Source organism: Chroicocephalus ridibundus, chromosome 3 (genome assembly GCF_963924245.1).
Source record: "Chroicocephalus ridibundus chromosome 3, bChrRid1.1, whole genome shotgun sequence".
NCBI lineage: Eukaryota > Metazoa > Chordata > Aves > Charadriiformes > Laridae > Chroicocephalus > Chroicocephalus ridibundus.
The window spans coordinates 41,798,109-41,819,227 of NC_086286.1; the positions used below are offsets into that span (position 1 = coordinate 41,798,109).

General features: G+C 37.5%; 1 protein-coding gene across 3 annotated transcripts in view; it reads right to left on the bottom strand.

Annotated features, from left to right (window-relative positions):
* Positions 1-21,119, bottom strand: part of CNST (consortin, connexin sorting protein) — a 56,344-nt gene that overhangs the window by 27,081 nt on the left and 8,144 nt on the right. For all 3 annotated transcript variants that reach the window (XM_063328897.1, XM_063328898.1, XM_063328899.1), the window contains exons 3-5: positions 12,927-13,364; positions 5,032-5,237; positions 117-147 (exon numbers count right to left, since the gene is read on the bottom strand). In XM_063328897.1, the coding sequence (XP_063184967.1) occupies positions 117-147; positions 5,032-5,237; positions 12,927-13,314 (625 nt within the window). In that variant the 5' untranslated portion in view covers positions 13,315-13,364. The remainder of the gene's footprint in view (positions 1-116; positions 148-5,031; positions 5,238-12,926; positions 13,365-21,119) is intronic.

Below are 21,119 nucleotides of genomic sequence, written 5' to 3' on the forward strand. Positions count from 1 at the left end.
GCGGCTGTTTGCTTGTTTCTAACTCTGACCCAAGCCTGGGAGTCAACAGTCTTTTATGTTTCATCATGCCAGATTATTTTAATATCGCATGAAAATTTCTCCAAGTAAAAGGATACATTCCTCCTCTTGAAAATAGGTCTCAGCTATCTGCAAAAGTTAAAAATAAATAAATTAGGATTCTATAATTTTCACGAGAATGTTAAGGATATAATATGAACTTTTAACGATGGTTTTAAACATTTGTTTTGCAGGTTCATATTTAGTTTGGGTAAAATATGAATGTTCAGACTAAATACAAGTATTCTTATTGTAGGAAAGATGGTTAAAAAGAGCATCAAACAACGAAGAAATACAAAGTCCTCTCTCACAAATGGATTTGCTCAAATGTTAGTTGGGTTTTATCTTGTTACAACAACAAACATTTATTTCAGAAACTTTTTTTAATGATCACATTGGAAAGTTTTAAAATGACCTAGAACAGAATTACCGTGTTTACTGGTATGAGTTGAAGAGTTTGAATTCTGTTACTGATGATTGCTTCCTTATGTTTGACCAAATTAAGATCATTGCTGAGCTCTCCTGAGCATTACAGTGCAATGTGATAAAACGGAGAAACAGAGGGTTCCTGACTGATGAGAAAAGATAAAAGACACTAAAAATATCACCTATTGCAGCATCAGAGACATGCCAACAACCTTCCTATTTCCTATTTACAATAAATATTTACGATAAATAATTACAATAAATATTTCAAATACATAGACTTTGAAATATTTACCATATGAATATTTGAAATTAATGAGATAAACATAAAAGGACTCAAGTTCTAATTTTTTTTCTGTATTACTCCTAGTCTACCCACAGAAGCCAGACAATACCATTGCAGTAGCCTTCTGCCACGTCCTTTCCTGAAGCTGCTCTTCTGTGTTAAAATGACTTAAAAGATCCATTGCCTCATGTGTCAGTTCACTAAGCCTAACATCTTGATATCTGAAGCTCTTCAACAACAGAACAAGTCATGGAGTTAAACCAAATGGCAGTTCTTTGACCTGCAATGTAGTTTTTATGACATGGAACAAATCTGAGGCTCTTCCTCCTTACGTTGATATTTCTATAACAGAACAATTAAAACTGGATTTGTAACGAGACAGCTCTGCCAAAGACAATCATTGAAAAAACCTGCTAAAAATCACAGTTCTTCAAGACTCACTCTCTTAGATGGATATTGAGTTAATGCAGGTGAGTCAAAACAAGGAAATACCAGGAAATTGACACAAGAAATAAGCAAACTTTCCCTGTTTCATTTAGAGCTCAAAGTGCTAAGGATGTTTAATATAGAGAACACAAACAATTCCAAAGCAGTTACTGAGGACCAGGAAAACTCAAACATAAGACAGACTACATATAAAATACCTAAGTCAGTCTCCAGCATTTATAGATTAATAAAATGTATAAACTGACACTAAATGCTGCTCTAACAGCTGCCGTTTCAGCCAATGGCTAAGAATTGAACAAGTGATCTCTATGCCTAAGCATTCAGGATGTCTAGCTGCACCATCTTAAGAAAAAACTTCACCCTGGCTGGGTAATTTTATAACACCTATCTTTAACAGATCACTGCAAAAAGGAACAGTAAATATATGCTCACCAAGGGTTTATACATTGAGAAGCTGTGTATAAAACAAGAACACGGGCATGCAAACATAAAAGAAAATTAAGTTGTCCTATACCGAGTTATTGATATATCACAGAATGGTTTGGGTTGGAAGGGACCTTAAAGATCATGTAGTTCCAACCCCCCTGCCCTGGGCAGGGACACCTCCCACTAGACCAGGCTGCTCAAAGCCCCATCCAGCCTGGCCTTGAACACTTCCAGGGAAGGGGCAGCCACAGCTTCCCTGGGCAACCTGTTCCAGTGCCTCACCACCCCCACAGTAAAGAATTTCTTCCTAATATCTAATCTAAATCTCCCCTCTTTCAGTTTAAAACTGTTACCCCTCATCCTATCGCTACACTCCCTGATAAAGAGTCCCTCCCCGTCTCTCCTGTAGGCCCCCTTTACGTACTGAAAGGCCCCCCTTACGTACGTCTCTCTCTCCAAGCTACATGTTTTGATTGCAGACTACTGAAATAGATTTACTATCCTCTTACTACTGATGCTTTTACTTTCGACTAGCTATTTCAAAGCCAAAATTACAAAAAGGGAAGCGGCAGAGCTTCCAGAAGAAAAGCGGAGATGCCAGTTAGAAAAAACACTTTTTCTGTTAAGCAAGTAAAGGTACCAGTTTTGGGTTGTTTTCTTCTCCCACAACAGAACTGGCACAAAGGATTATTTATTGGACTAAAAGGGCAAAGACACCATTGTGCTAGAGCCCATGCAACCAGCTCAGAGAAAGCAAGTATCCAAACACAGTCAGAAAACGAGCATGTTTCTAATCAGAATTTCACTTTGACCCTGATTTGGTGCTGGAGAGTATTACAGAAAAAACAGAGCTGATACCTGTAAAGAAAAAGACGTAACACTGTATAGAAAAGCTAATGTGGTAACCAAAACATTTTTATCCTAATTCCTTCCTGTTGACAAATAATCTTTGAGATTTGCAACAACAAAAACTTATTTGTGCTTGCTAGAAAACTGGGCAGGCTTTCCTAGAAAGCTAAGGAATACTGATGGCTTTGCTTGTAAATGGAATAAGGTACAAAAAATATAAACCTCAGAAGTAAAAATATTTTGTTCCACAGAACTCCACAGTATCAGCGACCTTTATAAGCACTAGCTAACTGATCTTCAGGGGCAGTGAATGTCGGCAGTTTTCCTATTTGTCACGTATGGTGTGGCAAAGGCCACGCTTGCAAAATGTGTCCAGTAATCGCAGGTACCCTGATGCCTGAACGTTCAGGTTGAGACACCTCCAATGCCTTCTGTGGGAGCACACAAACACTTAGTCAGAAAATCTTTGGGGCATATCAATTTAGGCACTCATAATTTGAAAGGCTTAACAAGTGGTCACTTTTGTAAGAGTCTAAAGATGATTGCTCAAAAAAGACAGCAACCTGACAGAAGAGTACACATTACAAGTTGTGTATTCCTGGCTCTCAGCCTTATTACTAACCACTAGACCATTCTGAGCCCAGTATCTCCAAAAGAGAATTGGTAAGTGACTTCTAAGGTCCTTTATTTGTACATTTTGTCTGCTATCCGCAGTAGTCTCCTAAGGATTTCTGGAGCTGCCAAAGCTCCGTATCTTTGTTTTATATAAAAGTACTTCTCAGATTCTGTAACAAGTGCTAAACAAATCACATGAATCCCATTCAAGACAGGAAAAAATTAACATCATATTTTAATTAAAAGTTAATCCTTAGAACAGCCCCTAATATCCCACAGCCTTTAAATATTTAATACAGGCTTCCTGCTAAAAAGACAGATTGCTAATACTCCAGAAGATCTCCCACAGATCTTTATTTTACATGGATTTTTTTCATACAGAATAAAAAAGAGAATGTGATAGAAGAGTATTTGCTAGACTTAGCATAAAAGAAAGTTACTGGCAGGCTATATCAGCAATCTGAAAAAAAGACTGAAGATGACAGTTTAAGTCACTGGAAAAGGAAAATAAAATTCTTAATAGAATCACTTTACATGAAAACATGAATGCTATCTTTAAAATCCTTTATTTTTTCCCCAGATTAAAAAGTGTGTTATTATCCTTGTAAATTCTGTTAGGTTTCTTTCAAACACTCCATTACAAATCGCTTGATATTTCTTCGGAAAAAAAGAGATGGTGTTTGACTACATGTTTGAACCTAGAAATGCAGATTCTGTTCTCAGTTTTGTCACAGTTCCTGTATGACTTTCAAAAGGTTGTTACCCTTAGGGTTTGGCTTCCTCAGCTAAAATACAGCAAACAGATTTCACCTCCGTCATGTTTGATGACACTCCTTATGTTTGTAAAATGTTTTGAAGTTTTTGCCCTAACTGTGTCGTTTTCCAAAACAGATTTTTGTACTGACTCACAAATGACCACCAACTCTGGTATAGCTAAAAGTACAAATGGTTAACCCTATCGCTAAGTTTCAAATAGAATAAGGAACGATGTGAAATATCTTCACTTAAACACAGATTAAAAAATATAATTAAAATTCTATGTCAAATGCAAATTATCTATAATTTGCAATACCAAAGAGAAGCCTCTTTCTCAAATATAATCACTGATTTATAGCAAAGAGAATAACAATGCAGGAGTGTCATCAGAGTTTAGAAATCTAAAATATCACAGTCATCCAATTTTCCACAATAAAGATAATGCAACTAGGTCAAATCAGACACTGCATAGTTATCTATATATATAGCATATATTAGACACTATAGACAAACAAAGAGACTTCTAGTCCACTGTTAGTCTAACACAACTAAACTATAAATTAGTTTATAGTTAGTTTATTAGCTTATCCTATCAACATATTCATCTTGCATCACAATCTCCAGAAAGAAAAACATACTGGCCAGTTAGTAAAGATGTTTTTCAAATCATATAGTATTTCCTTTGGTCTTGCAGGTGTGGCAACTGTGCTATAAAAAAGTATACACTAAGAAACTTTGAATCTTAGCATTCATGCGTTGATGCTAGAAAGGCGTCTGGAACAGTAAAAATAATTCTAGATTTAAAATGTTATTTAGACATCAGCTGTCTTATATCTATACCAGTGTCTTACAAATAATACTTACAGTATGTTGAGGAGTGATTTTTCTAAATCTTCCTGCCAAACTAGAATTCTATCATTTGGAAAATTAGAAAACCCATTCTTAAGAGTTTCCTTCAACTGCAGAATGTACTTTCAAGGCAATTTATAATTTAACATACATTAGAAAACCTTAGAGGAGATATTTGCCTTGACCATCTGTTATACATAAAAATACCCTGTCCAGATACGAATATTGGCATATATTGAATTAATGCATTTTTTCCTAATGAAAAAAGGCTTCAAATAAAAGCAAAATTGTGTACAACACCTCAGAATCATAGGACGTACCTGATGGAGACACAGGGGCAGTATCTTTGAATCCATCTGCTCAACCTCTTCACGGAGCAATGAGAAAAGGGACTGCAATGTTTGGGTTTGTTCTTTTTGGTGAAAGTTTTCATTTGTTTCAACAGCACCTTCAGCATGCACAGAATCTGTATCTGTAATAAGAGTATTTTCCTCCTTGATTGCTGTGGTTCCCACTGGAGGAACACCTTAAAAAGAACAAATATTCAGGTTAGGATTCAAAAAATATGTTAAGTTGCTTTGTTAGGAAATTTCAATACAAAAGGTACAAATAAAACCCTAGTATCTTAAATAACATCCCTGCAAATAAATAAAATGTTGGTCTTCACAAAATTCGTTGTGATAGGTCTGTCTCAGTGTCAGCTCACCAACCTGAAAAAACACAGTAACATACATCAGGTATTTCTGTACACTTCTAACTGGGGTCTGACTTTATTTGGGGCAAAAAAACCCCATCTAACCTAAACTGTTCTACTGAGTTATTAATAAGAGACCAGGATGACCCGAATAAAGAGTGCTGTGACTGATGTTACACTTTTAGCTAAAAAAAAAATCAATACTTGGATCCAAGTGGATAAAATTGTATGTCAAGACTGAACTGTAATACAGCAGAGGCAGAAAGCAGGGCTGTTTGCAATACAGTTTTGCTCAAAAAGGGGCAAAAAGAAGGTATGCAAGGAGAGTGTGAAAGAGGCTCTCCGTTGGTCTCCTCACTCCTGCCAAGGAGCTTGTATAGGGAGAAGTCCCCGGAAGGAAGGAAGGAAGGATAGACAATTTGACCTGTTCTTCAGATGATAACACAGAAGCTCCTCACAGTGACAACAGGATCCTAAAGGATAGAAAGAAGCAGATGAAGACAGTGGGGGATTCTACTGTGGGGGTCCAGATGTCCAAGGGAAATGTCCTGCTGAGTGAAGAGTCCCCTAGATAGTTGTATAGTTTATTTGAAAATCCAGGGAATGAGCCAGTAGTGGTGACAGTACCACTACCTTGGTAACAATGACACAAGGATGTGTAAGCTGAATTTAGCCTCCAGAACTTCTTGCTGTGCAGAAAACTAGGTTCTCCATGGTACATTCTCTGGCAGTCCACTGTTGCCTGTCTCCAATTTTACAGAAGTTAAAAAAACAGTACAAAAATATTACAAAAAAACTTTCTGGGTGCAAACGCCACATTTTATTGTGAAAAATGCTATATTTGTTGTCTATTGCTGATCATGAGTATGATAGTTATCAGGAAATGTTAAATGAGATTAGGGAAGAAGTATAGAGTAGACAGTAATAGTGGGAGAAATCAATTACCCATATATGGACTGGACAAGTTTCTCACAAAGATCAGTGAATAAAAGCAATAAATGATGGCTTCCTATAACACACAATCTTAGGAGTAACCAGAAAACTACAGTTTATTCCACCAATTCACAAACTTTTTTTTTTCCCATAAAATAACACTGAATTTGATACATTTATCATAGAATCATAGAATTGTTAGGGTTGGAAGGGACCTTAAACATCACCTAGTTCCAACCCCCCTGCCATGGGCAGGGACACCTCCCACTAGATCAGGTTGCTCAAAGCCCCATCCAGCCTGGCCTTAAACACTTCCAGGGATGGGGCTTCCACCACCTCTCTGGGAAACCTGTTCCAGTGTCTCACCACCCTCATGGTGAAGAACTGCTTCTTAACGTCCAATCTGAATTGACCCATCTCTAGTTTTGATCCATTCCCTCTAGTCCTACCATTACCCGACATCCTAAAAAGTCCCTCACCAGCTTTCTTGTAGGCCCCCTTAAGATACTGGTAGGCCATTATAAGGTCTCCTCGGAGCCTTCTTTTCTCCAGACTGAACAACCCCAACTCTCTCAGTCTGTCCTCATAGGAGAGGTGCTCCAGCCCTCTGATCATCCTTGTGGCCCTTCTTGGGACACGTTCCAGCACGTCCATATCTCTCTTGTAGTAGGGGCTCCAGAACTGGACGCAGTACTCCAGGTGGGGTCTCACCCGAGCGGAGTAGAGGGGCAGAATCACCTCCCTCGACCTGCTGGCCACGCTTCTCCTGATGCAGCCCAGCATACGATTGGCTTTATGGGCTGCGAGTGCACGCTGATGGCTCATGTTGAGCCTCTCGTCTACCAGCACCCCCAGGTCCTTTTCTTCAGGGCTGCTCTCAAGCCAGTCACTGCCCAGCCTATATCGGTGCTTGGGATTGCCCCGACCCAGATGGAGGACCTTGCACTTGGTCTTGTTGAACTTTGTGAGGTTGGCCTAGGCCCACCTCTCCAGCCTGTCAAGGTCCCTCTGGATGGCATCCCTTCCCTCCAGCGTGTCAGCCGCCCCACACAGCTTGGTGTTGTCAGCAAGCTTGCTGAGGGTGCACTCTATGCCACTGTCCATGTCGCTGACGAAGGTGTTAAAAAAGACACAGGTCTGAACTTTTAAAAAAATAATCACATAATTTTTTAAAAACAATTCAGAGAATTTGGCCACTGAAACATGCACAATAAACTTCTATAAACTCAAGTTACGATGAGTGTGTCATTCTTCCCCAACTACAGCCATTTTCTGAAAATCATGTTATCATTTAAAAGCAGAACAGGTGGGGGCTCTGTTTCAAGCAACCATCACACTTTGACTCTGTTTCTACAGCTTGGGCACTCAGCATATTTCAGACCCCCTTGTGCTCATTGCAACTGAAAGCCTGTAGTGATGATTCAGGTTTAAGATTTAGGGCTTAAGAAAGGCATTAGCTTCTCCACTGAAGGGTCCACTGTTCTATTTTTGATTATTTTAAACTCTTTATTAAGTAAACTATCCAGGTCAGGAGTACTAATAATCTCTGTGGGTTGCTATTTTCACAGGGTTTATTGCCAGACAAAACACAGGTGTTACTTAACATTTTTTTCAATATTAATGTGTGTCTCTGCTTTTCCAGTATTTATTTGGGCTTGCCGTGGGCCAAAAGCAAAAAGAGACATATCTGCATGTAAGACTCAAACCAGGAAGTACTTTTAGAGATGGAATTAAGGCTGCCTTTAAAAATATAGCACATGACCACGGAACTAGAAAGAGGGTCCACACGTTCTGGCAAACCTTTTCTCTCAGAAAAAAAAGGTCACTTCAAACTGCACATTATTAAGTAGTTAATAATCACCTGTCATATCAAAACATGAACACTGACTGAAACATGCTCAATAGCAACTATCATGAAAAACCTTTTTTGTAGTGTTATTCTGGTATTGTTGCTAATACATAGTTTATAAAACGCATATTATTCCTACATATAGTTAAGCTGTCACTCACTTGGCATCAAATTCTGCCCTCAAATTACTCCCCTGATTCCGAAGCAATGCCTTACATCCATTCAGGTTAATTCTACCTTGTTCTATTTTAAACACAAGACAGCATTTGTGACTCAGCAGCACTATTTACCAGGAACTTTTCTTGAGGTAGTAACACTTAGTAATGCTAGCCTATAACATCTTTATGATGAAATAAGATCACTATTTTTTTTTTTCCTCCATGTTATTGAAGAGGGCACACAACACTGCTTTTTCCTGGAATCAATCAATATTACTGTTCAAAGCAGATTTTTTTTTTTTTACTAAAGACTGGTATCTTACATATATTTCTGATATTTTAAGAAGCAAGGATTAAGTTTTTTCCCTTTGCAAAGCATTGTTCTTTAAAAAACACATTGTTCCATACTAGAATGGAATCAAAGCCTCTATGAAAAAAACCGTGAAAAACCACAGAAGATATCAACTCTCCAATGGCCAGAGCATTCACTAAGAACATGGCAGAGAGCTGGGTTCAGGTTTCTGCTCTGCCAGACTCACAGAGGTTTCAACTGACATCTTTCCATGCCCAGCTGGGTATGCCAATGGTTCCTAAGACACAGGGAGAAACAAACTTTCTCAAAATTTCCCTAGGAGTTCACAGAAGCAGCCCCAAGTTTGCAAAAAGTTCAAATTTTGACAGACCTTGTGAACAAAAATGACAAAAGCATTTCTCAATAAGTCTTACCTTTTTTTGTTTTGTCAGTACTGCAAGTATATGAAATTAAGAAGCTCTTGCCACCTGCCTGAGAACGAGTCAGAGGTGCAAGTATGAGCCATTTGCTATCAAATAAAGCTATCAAAATAAAATTATGGATATTGTCCTGTGTTTTTTAATTGAATTTTAATTTTCACATTCTGTAGCATTAGCTTAAGTCATCAGTAACAGAAGTTTCTAGTACAGAAAACATATGGTAATCTCTTTTTTAAACATTCTTTGGAACTCAATACCAGAAAGCTGGTTCAGACTGATTTATTCAAGAACTAGTGAAAAAGGGAAACAAAAAGACAAAAAAAAGACTAGCAATTTTTTAAAAAAATATTTCATTTCTAAGAGAAGAGATTTTAAGACAGAAGTGTTGGCAGTAAAGATATAACTAACTAAGCAAGCTCAAAATCTTTTTTAGTGAGGCACAGAACACTAAATAACATTGCTTGACTTCTCACATAATTTGACCAATTTATATTCATATATTTAATTTGCTGCAACACCGGTTTCATCCCAACCCGTATGCTTTCTTTCCCCACCTTCATGCTGTTTCAAGAAATAAGTTGAATAATTTACAGGAAAAGTGTATGTTGCAAAATTTAACTTGGGGAAAAATGATTAAGTGCAAGTTACCATGCTACCTGCAAACAAGAATGGCACAGTGTGATTTTACAATATTAAGTCACTAGTTATGCCAGGACTGATCTTTTCAAACAAGATGAAATTATTTTCAGAGAACAGGAATAATTTGAAGTCCATATTTACAAAAATACATTGAAGCAGATGATACTTCATGAATCACTATCTCTACTGCACTAAAGTTAGTATGATTCATTACAAGGAATCCAAGTGTGAATAATCACCAAAGTTTAAATTTGTCAATTTAATTTTCTATCACTTCTTTGATCATCAGTGTCCTCCTTAAGGGGACAGAATCATAATCTATTCAAAACTATTATTAGTATACAAAAAGAATGTGAGAGACATTTGGGATCTGGAAGCTATAGACTTGTCAATTTACCTCTCTTGATGCTGCTATAGATGTATTAAAAGGAGGTGCTTCTTCAAACAATGCATAGGTGAAATCTTGGAACTACTGACTCCAGGACACCAAAATGGACTCAAAAAACAACTGCAAGTCAGGTGACAAATTCACTGTAAGCTACTGCAGCCTATCAACTCCTACTTGGGGAAGTCCTGAATGGAAAATTGCCGATGACAAGGAGAAGACACAAAGAGATCACTACCCCTTTGCCCTGTCCTTACACTCTTACCTACCCATCCTCTATTGGCCCCTCTCAGGGGAAGGATACTGCACTAGGGGAATGTTCAACCAAATATGGTGATTCTTAATTTTGCATCTCAGTCAACTGATTGTAGGAGCTAAGATAATTCTAGTTCCAACGCATTGCAAGCATATAAATGAACATAGTAATCAAATACTTATAACTGTTTATGCTTTATAAGGAAATATTTAGAGGGCTTCAACTTCATTGCAAGTGCGAGTACTCGCTCTTGCTTCTAAAGTGAAAACATGTCCAGAGTGGAAGATGGGCTTCTCTAATAATCACCAATCTTCTGCTGAGCAAGTCCTGAATAAATGAAACTAAGTAAAATGCAGTTTTCCATACTCCAGGTTCATTGCTTTAATCACTAGCAAGAGAAGGAATATGAACATGCTTTTTAAGTCAAATATAATCTTTTCCAGAATGGCAACATTTAACAGTGACCCTAACAGGTTTGCTTAGAGGGAAAGAGAAGATACATAAATCCCTTCTTTAGCTACGAGTCAAAGCAACTCATCCATGATTCCTCAATAGTTAAAAATAAAATTAAAAAATATCACCATAATACATGCTATGCAAGTATTTAGTTTGTGATTCCGGCTTGCTTTTGTGACACTCTGCTGTCACCCACTCAGGGATCTTCCACTCTGGTTTGATTATTCTCTCGTTTATCTCTGAGTTGGTACAAAGACAAGAAAGCTTGTATGATTCTTTTATGTAGAGGGGTACTCAGGAATTGTTTAAAATAGCTGGTGTTAAAAATTAAAAGGAAGATTCTCACTAAAATAAAGACATTTACAACATCAAGAAATTGTGACACAATCACTGCATTGTGTGAAAACAGGAGAACCATCATATGATAACATCTAAAAAGGTAAACGTAAATCGCCGGTAAGCAACGCAAGATACAGTGTAATTTTATATTTTGATCTTTCTATAACAGTCAATATTCTTTATTAATAAGTAGTAAGAGTTTGTTCATAGGAATTCAACAAAACTCTTAAATGAGTTTTGCAAGCAGGAAATTCTCTGCTGTGGTTTTTTACATCTCCTCATTTTTCCATGAAATTTTCTATATTTCAGCTTTCTGCTTTTTGCCTTAAATTTGCCATCTACTGTGCACAGCTCGTTTTGTGGTACTTCTCAATCAGCTGATTGCATTTATCAACAAGAATACAAACTAATGGAGAGAGAATACAGGCGGAGTTTAACTTCCACTGTTTGGGAGAATTTCTCCTTTTCTTCCTCTCATCATGCTTCAGATACTTCTGTCCACATGTCTGTATTGCATTTCATCAACTTGCTTTTTGTTATTCCCATCATACAGAGGACTGGTTCTCAATTACTTCTGCCAATCTCTTGTTTTAATTAAGTATTTTCTTCTATTTTTAGACATCAAATCTACAGTTGAAATATATACTTAATGACTTTCTGCATCATTTAATAAGAACTCATTCTTCCTGTAATGAAAGATTTCAGGATCCTCTTATCTATACTAGAAGATATAAATTTTCTCTTCTAGATTTTGCCTTTAAATACAAGATACGGAACGCAAGGCTTTCTTCCTTTCCTTTCTTTACCTATTTTTTAATCCTTTAAGATCGTTATCAGTTTTCAGATTAGGCCATAAAAGACTTGCCACATAGCATGAAAACTGTATTTTAAAACTATCTATTTTAAGTAGCCAAGTTTCCCATGTTCTCAGTCTTTAGACCAAAAAAAAAATAAATGGGGAGGGAAAAAAAAAAAAAAGCAGGCATGATTCAGTTGTTTCAAGCAACTTTCAAAGATATACTGATTTTAATTAATATATTTGCAGCACTATGACACATAAGCTTTATGATTTATGGCAAAAACCTAATATAATAACACATTGTGTTGATGCAGACAAACCCTACTCATTCAAAAAGAGAAGAAGCATCTCAAATAAGAACACGTAATAAACATTTACATTTTCCTTATCCAAGTCATATGCAAAAGATCTAAAGGAAAAGTAGAACCATATTTGCTGAATACCTCATTACTCAAATGCATATCCTAGGACTATCTATTAAAAGCACTGAAGAACATAAGTAAATTTTGATGACAGCAGGCCAAGATCAAGCTATTTGGTACTCATACCAAGACTATAAATCTTGACACTGGATCATTCTTGCACTAGAGCACAACATTCAAATGAACAAAATCATATTGCCTGAATTTCTGGCTATTCTGATTTGGATGTCAGCCCAATTTCCACACTGAAAGTCTCTTTCTACTTGTGCTTCCTTGGTATGTTCAATTTGCTACATAGCTAACACTGAAATACAGAAAGTGAAAACATCTAGAATTGAATCTGATTTAGGACAATTAACAGTTCGGGACACCCCCCACCCACACCCGCCACCCCCCCCCAAAAAAAACCAACCCAAAAATTCCCAAACTTTACTGAAATTTTTAAAATAATTAGTATGACAACAAAAATATATCTTTCTTATTAGTTCATGGATTAGAACGACGGTGTTATTATTTTAAGGATGCAGAACAAAAATATTTTTTTATAACTTACCTTTAGATTTTTTAGTGGAGCTTCTTTTGCTTCTTGGACTTCTTTTTCCACCTGGATGCTTCTCTGTAATAGGCTTTTCCTCCAGATGGGGGTCCATATGGACATTTACAGATCTCCTCTCAATCCCACCTTCCTTACAGCTTGGGGTACAGTCTCCACTGTCCATATTCTCATTATTATTGATGCTGTCCTGCTCACCTTTATTCTGTCGTCCCATAGTAATGTTACTACTGGTCAGAACCTCATTCCCATCATTGTCAAGTTGATTTTCATTTTCATCAGCTGAAGAAACCAAATGAGATACCAAACTCTCCACTCTATAGTCAGCAGGAAAACTGTCCTTTGAGTCTAGTTGTAGATCATTTGGTGGAAATTCTCTGTCATCCATTAGAGCGTTACTTGTTGAAACACTTATTCTCCCTCCAAATATTTTTAGACCTAAAATATAAAACCAGAAGCAGCATTTATAATATGTATATTATAATGGATAAATAACCTCGTACTTAATGCCCGCCAATAAAGAATCATATTAGCCTAGTGATACAGTTTAAAAGTACAGGGAAATTCTTTCAAACATTAATCCATTGCCCCAGTGTAAGTCTTAAAGCAAGGCATATCTACATTCAAAAGCTGTCTATAAACTTGTATTTTTATCCAATTATAATCAGTTCCAGTTACCTGGCCAATAGCATAGCTGATCTTTACAGCAGTGTTCACAGTGTTACAGCTGAGGTAACGAGAAAAATAAAAAGATAAACAGAAACCACCCCCACCTGCCCCCTTTAAATCCATGGCTAAAACAAAAGCATTCTTGTCACATAAGATCATAGTTTGCCTGAAATAAAAATAAGCCAGGGAGGAATAAAAGCCGAACAACTTTTAATTCTGTCAGTGATGGTATCACATCAAATATGCAGATAGATTAACTCTGTTACAGGAATTAGATGCAAGTAGAACCTGTTTATTGACTCAGATTGTCACTTTATTTTCAAGAAAACATTCAACACGTCTTCAGTATACACAGAAGCAGATGGTTTGTTAATAAAAAAATCCTAATCCACCACCTACTCTCAGCAGGGGTCAATTTTCCCTTTTTGTGAACATGCAACTCTAATCAATGCTGCAATTAGATGCATATTCACAAGAAAAAAAAAAGGGTACTTATACAGGACTGTTACTGTATCAGTTGCTATCTTCAGCTTTTAGAAGCATGGTGATACTGCTGGTTTAACTTAGCAACTATACAAATGAAATACAGCTCCATTATCTACATCGCATTAGATCTAGCTCGCATATTTTAAATAGCAAAGCCAAAAATCAGCAAGCACTCTTGTATTATAGAAGAGCTTAGACAAGCCTCCTACAGCCACTTCCTATCCTTTCCTTTAAATAAAAAGGCATTTTAGGAAACCTGTCTTCACCAGGCTTTCTTCAGTCTTATGTTCTGGTATATACAACTGAAATAACTGAAACACACACTTGCTAAATATACAAGATAATGTTTCATTTTACTTGCTAGAATTCAATTTGCAGAAAAATGGAAAAAAATGCCTTAGAGAATACGTAGATTTTCCTTCATACACAGAAACATATTTCTGTTAAAGATTACTAAAAAGATTTTCCCAAAATTATTTCTCCACAAGCTTTGTAGTTAGTAAAAGGACTGGAAAAAATTAAAATATCAGTGCTATCTTAGAGAAGGACAAGAAGGAGGATTCAGGGAGCTACAGGCTGCTCAGCCTCACCTCAATCCCTGGAAGGTGATATAGCAAGTAATCCTAGAAACCATTTTTGAACATACGAAGGACAAGGTGGTCATCAAGAGTAGTCAGTGTGGATTTATGATGGGTAAATCGTGCTTAACCAACTTGATAGGCTTCTACAAAGAGGTGACTGGCTCAGCAGAGGAGGGGAGAACAATGGATGCTGTTTACCTTCAATTTGGTAAGGCTTTTGACACTGTCTCCGATAACATCCTCACAGACAAGCATACGAAGTACAGGCTAGATAAACAGACACTGAGGTAGACTGAAAACTGGCTGAACAGCTGGACCCAGAGCATTGTGATCAGCCAAATGAAGTCCAGCTGGAGGCCAGTCACTAGTGATATGCATCCAGGGGTTGACAGTGAGGTCAGTACTGTTTAACCTCTTCATGAATGATACGGGTGATGGACAGAGACAATCCTCAGGAAGTTTGCGGATGATACACCGGATGGTTGTGCTGCCATTCGCTGGGACCTCAACAGGTTGCAGAAATGGACTGACAAGAACTTCACACAGTTCAACAAGGAGAAATGCAAAGTCTTGCACCTGGGAAGGAATGACCCCATGCACCAATACACACCGGGGACCACCCAGCTGGAAAGCAGCCCTGCAGAAATGGACTTGGGGGTCCTGGTGGACAACCACTGACCATGAGCCATCAATGCACCCTTGCAGCTTCTTGGGCTGCATTAGGAAGAACAGGTCAAGGGAGGTGATCCTTCCTTTCTACTCACGGACAAGATACACCTGGATCCAGTTCTGGGTTCCCCAGCCCAAGATAGATATGGTCTTACTGGTCCAGGTCCAGCACAGAGCCACGAAAGTGACTGAGGAGGTAAGGCTGAGAGAGTTGTGATTGTTCAGCATGTGGAAGGCTCAGAGTGGGTCAAATCAACATACATAAATGTGATAAGAGCAAATAAAGATGATGGGAGTCGGACTCTTCTCAGCGGCATCCAGTGAAAGAATAAGAGGCTACAGTCACAAACTGAATACAAGAAACTCTGCTGAAACATAAAAGAAGCTTTACGTGTAAGGATGATTGAACACTGTGACAGATTGCCCAAACTGAACACTGGAACAGGGCTGCTGAGAAAAGGTTGTGGAGCTGCCATCTTTGGAGGTATTCAAAATCCATCTCGTCATGGACCTGAGCAACACATTTTAGCTGACCTTGCTTTGAGCAGGGGGGAGGGGTAGAGGGGGACTAGACAATCTCCAGAGGTTCCTTCCAACATTAACCATCGTATGATTCTATGACTGTGAATGGTGGGATCGTTAATTAGACGCAGGCCATATCACGAAGAGAAAACTCCTCCTGTATCTGCTTTTTGTACAAGGTTTAAAATATTCTTTACTAAAATGTTCATATTAAAAATCAAATTTGCTAGTTCTGAGGGGGAAAAACAGGTATAAATCATATGTTCCTTTTACCAAGGACTCACTCAGACAGTATGTTCTGAAGTCAAATGTATATGCAGAGTTGATCTACGGAAACTCTGAAATTTTTTTCAATTTCTTTTTCTATTTGTGGGATTAGGAGGGAACAAAAAGGGTGCAGAGGTGAAGAGGACAGCATAGAAACTATCCTGTGCTCGTATGCATACCAGCTACAATTGCTGCTGACCATCTATGCTAACTGTTAGGGTGCACAGCCAGTAAAGCCTTATTAACTCTTCTTGATTGTCCACTCCTCTTTTTTCACGACTTTCAATTATTCTGGTCCTCTGTGACTGCCCTCTACACCTGTCTCAAAATATTTTTTGTTAGCATTCCTGAAGAGCTTATTTCTAAAGACTATTCTTAAAACAACATAAATTTTGCTGAGCTAACAGTTGCCAGGAAGCACAATAATGTTACCTGTAGTAGTCTACCCCTTCTTAGTATAAGTTTACTTCTCCTCCACTCAAGTATTCCTGGGTTCCTCCATCAAATACTGTTCTACTGGTTTTACAGGAGTGGCAAGACCTGGGCAACTGCACCTACCCTCAGATAATACTTCAATCGGCACATGCTCTGCAAAGATTAGGAATCGGAAAGGCGTTTGCCAGGGGCGGTTACAAGGACTGTGTGCCAGTATTGTCAAGAAGACTGTTCTAGGAGTTCCAGGGAAGCATGCAGAAGGTGACAAGCCTCCATGAGCTGGGCAACACAAAAGCAAAAGTCATCACCAACTAGGACAACTCCATCTCTGCTTCCAACCTCATGAATTCGTTCTCTATTTCCAGCCATACCAGTCTAACAAAAACCACTGTCATTCCTATAATATATAAGCTGCACCAGGGGAGGTTTAGACTGAATATTAGGAAACATTTATTTACTGAGAGGGTGGTCAAACACTGGAACAGGCTTCCCCGAGAGGTGGTCAATGCCCCAAGCCTAACAGCGTTTAAGGGGCATTTGGACAATGTCCTTAGCAGATGATCATTATAGGTTCCTTCCAACTGAAATCTCTAATATATTCTAGAAGAATAATGAATTGTACACTAGAGACACAAGTCATACTTTTCTTTGGCAACCAAATTAGAGAATTGGCTTTGCTTGAGCACCAGAAAGACAAAGAAGGGAACTCTAGAGGAGGTAACTGGAGAATGCATCTGTTCATTAGAAGGATGCTCCTTAATCAAGCCCTTTTCTCTCAAAGCGAGTTAAACAAAAAATGAAAGGTTAAAGGGAGGACAGACCTTAATAAGACCAGCAAGAATCAGAACTGGAAGACACTATTTACAGACAGCCACACTATAGTTATGATGATTTATTGATGATAAGTGTTCTAAATCATTAAAAAAAAAAATAATCCCAAACACATTTTAAATTTGAAAGGTTCACTTCTTACTCTTCCTAGCATATGAAATAAAGAGGTTGAAGTAAATTGCCCAAACCCAACAAGGAATTAGTTTTAACAGCAATAATTAAAAATCAGGATGTCCTACCACCACTCACTTGCTTCTATCAGTAGACAACAGTTTATCCTTTCAACAGCTGTCACAGGGAAACAGAATCTTGGATGCATTTGAACAAGGTGTTTCCTATTAGATTGTGCAAAATGAGGAAAAGAAGCTTTTGACTAGTAACATTTTCTATAGAGGAAGCTAACATTTTGATAGAAAATATTAACTCATTTCCTCTTAACATGTGGCTAAAACGATAGTTGCTCTCTAGCTGAGAGGCTGGAGAGCTTCTGCAGCTAGCACGGATCAACGTTTCTTGTTTATTGATTGAAACTCAGTATTTCTACAAATAAAAGTAGACCTGAAAAAACTATTTCTTTCTACAACCTTTATGACTCTTCAGAGAATGAAAATCCAGAAAGACCTAGCTCAAAGAGTTTAGAACAGTCTCGTCCTTCATCTTTTAAAAGGATCCCCTCCTCCCTGTGCCCCCCCCCCCCCCCCCCCCCCCCCCCACCAGATGAAACTTCTTTTCCTTCCTGGTTTTCAATGTTGCTATATGCTATTCATTTTGGCTTTACCAAGCACCAGGCAGGTACCAAAGTGAAGCTAAATCCTGTGAGAATGAATTTTAGCTCTGTTTTAAAACACAAGTAGAACACTTATTTATAAACAAAAACAGAATTAAAATTTGAACTATATGTAACAGACCATTAAGATGCAGTTACTGCATATACTGTTCTGCCACTGAAATGAACTGTACACACAAACATACTAAGAGAAAATGTTTGTTTCTTCCAAGGCACATCTGTCCTTCCTTCCTTCACTGGTTGCCCAAAATTGAAATAAAAGCTAACACTGAGTAGAACCTCTGTTAAAAGGTGCCAATGAATGAAAGTGCTTCAGTTCCACTTGCCACACAGATTCATGCAGTTGACGTATATAATCATGGTGATTATAGCACAAATCAAAAATAAGATGGAAAATACTTGCCAAGTGGCTAAAAGACACGTCTGTATTGAAGAAATTAGTTGTATGTTTGTTTGCTTTAGGACAACCTATGTATATTACAGAAATATCATGGTACTCACTTCTATTTTAAATCAATTTCAATTTTTAAAAGCCCATGCTCTTCAGTGTTCTCTTTCATGTACTTCATATAATTTTATATAATTTCAACAACTTTTTAGTTGCTCTTTTTTGTGTATGTACAGAGCCTTTCTTCCATCTATTGTTACTAAGGAAACATAACCTTAAATACAGTTGTTTGGATTGTATTCTGAAAAAAAGGGAAGAACTGGGATCTTTCCTGACCTGTCAGAGCTGAAATTTGAAGAGCATTAAAAAAACGCCAAACTAAACCCACAAACAAACAACACACCCCTCCCGCAAACCCTTATACTAACACAGCTCCTCTATCCTGGTAAGCTGGTGGGTTTTGTGAATGCTTATTGAATATATAGCACAGTATTTCATTTACTGATCTCAGAAGTATCTTACAGAACAGACCAAGATCATAACACCGTATCTGCCGGCAAAAGGCTAAAAAGGTTCTAACATTCAAAAAACTCATGGCAAATCATTTGTTTATTCCATTTGACTGCCTTCATATAGCTCCTCTGCCAAAGACACTATCTTCCCTCTCTCATTTTCATGCCACTTAATTATTCTATGTTAATTAGGGAAATTTAAGTCTTAATTCTTTGGAAGTTAGTTTCCCCATTATCACCTGTATTGTTCTATTCAAATTGAACGGGCATTTCAGCTTGGTTCCCAGTGTTGCTTCTACTCAATCTTTTCATTAACTTCGATGATAACACACAATAGCTATATAAAATCTGCAGTTAGAAGCAGTCATAAGTATTTTTTAGGATTTAATTCAAAATTAATTGTAGCAGTAAGTGCTCCAAAAGGAATCACATGAAATTCACTAAGACAAACAAAACATATTGTATCTTTTAGAATAAACTAAACACATCTATATGAAATAGGGATTAACCAGTCACTCTGTTCTGATGAAAAGCATCTCATAAAGAGATACCAAACAGAAAACTGACCGTGAGTCCGAGTGGTTTTTTTTCTCCTGAGATATAACACAGCAAATGTTACAGGCACAAGAGAATTCATTATGTCCTACCAGGCGCTAATCAATTACAGCCAAGTATTTTTGTTTTGTGCACCACATACACACAAAAAAGATGTACACAAATAAGAGAATCTCTTTTAGTGCTGTCTCTCCCTCTCTACATGCAGTAACAGTTATTCAGCCTAGAAAAGGTTGCCACATAAACAACCAAACAGGCTGTCTACAGATGTTGCGGAATCCCCATCTTTTAAAGAAGAAATTAAGCACGTCTCAGGTTTAATGACAGGTAAAAAATAGAGAGTACCTAGGATTAAGGGAATTTAATTTTCTTAGTTGTTGCAAGGTTTTTTCCTCTTTTTTTTTTATTTTAAATACGAGCAGCTTCACATGTCCTAGAGAAAAAAAAATTCACACTGATTCTGTGAAAAGGAAACTGGATTTTTTTTAAAACCATTATCTTTACAGAGTTGGTGCTTCTACCACAACTGCAAAAAAGTGAAATTGTAGAAACACTAAAATTTAAAGAATGACTAAACCTAACCCATATGTTTCTTAAAAAGAAAAAATCTGTTGATCTTTCTGATAGCTGGTGTAAAGACACGTTACAAGATTGCATTTAAATGTTAGTATCTCATTTCATAGTGATAAATCATCCTCTACAAATTAACACAAGCCAAAGTAAAAACTATCATGGTCATATACAATCAAAACATGTACTGCAAATTCTTATTATTGCACACTGATTTCTGCACACAAGGAAGAACGTTGATCTTCAGGAATGCTAACAAAATGAAGATGCAGCAATGGAGAGGAAACTCTAGATGACAGAGTAGCTACATGGCACTATCTAAAACTACATACAACATACCATTATGAGTTCATTGCCTTGCAAGAAATGGACAATGCCTACTATGCTGTTACAGGAGCTAATAAACAAAAAGCCCATATGTCCTTTTGGGAAACTGCAAGTGCAATTTCTCTACAACTGTTTGCTGCTTCTGCTAATGTTGAAGTCAAGATACATGTAAAGAAACCTGGAATATTATCAACAGATTTCTTCAGAGTGCCCTTGCCTCACCACAGCCGAGAAAAAAAAAAAAACAGAGAAAAGTACTAGCTGCAGAAGACATATTTAACTATCACACAGTTTGCTGCAGAAGGAAAGAGACAGCAGATAAAGAAGGCAGGCAATTCATTTAGCTATGATGGTCTCACAAAGCCAGACCACTTCCAGCTAGCAGAATTCTGCTCTACATTGTGCAACGTTTAATGGTTGGAATGCTGCTGTTTCTAAAGTAAGGGAAATAAGAATATTTATACGTATACCCCCATTATCCAACCCGACATCTCCGCAGAAAAAATTTACCATGCTGTTGTAGTGTCTTATAGCAAGGACTCACTAGTAGTTTATCATTTCACAAGATAGTCTTACATACAATCCCATTACTGG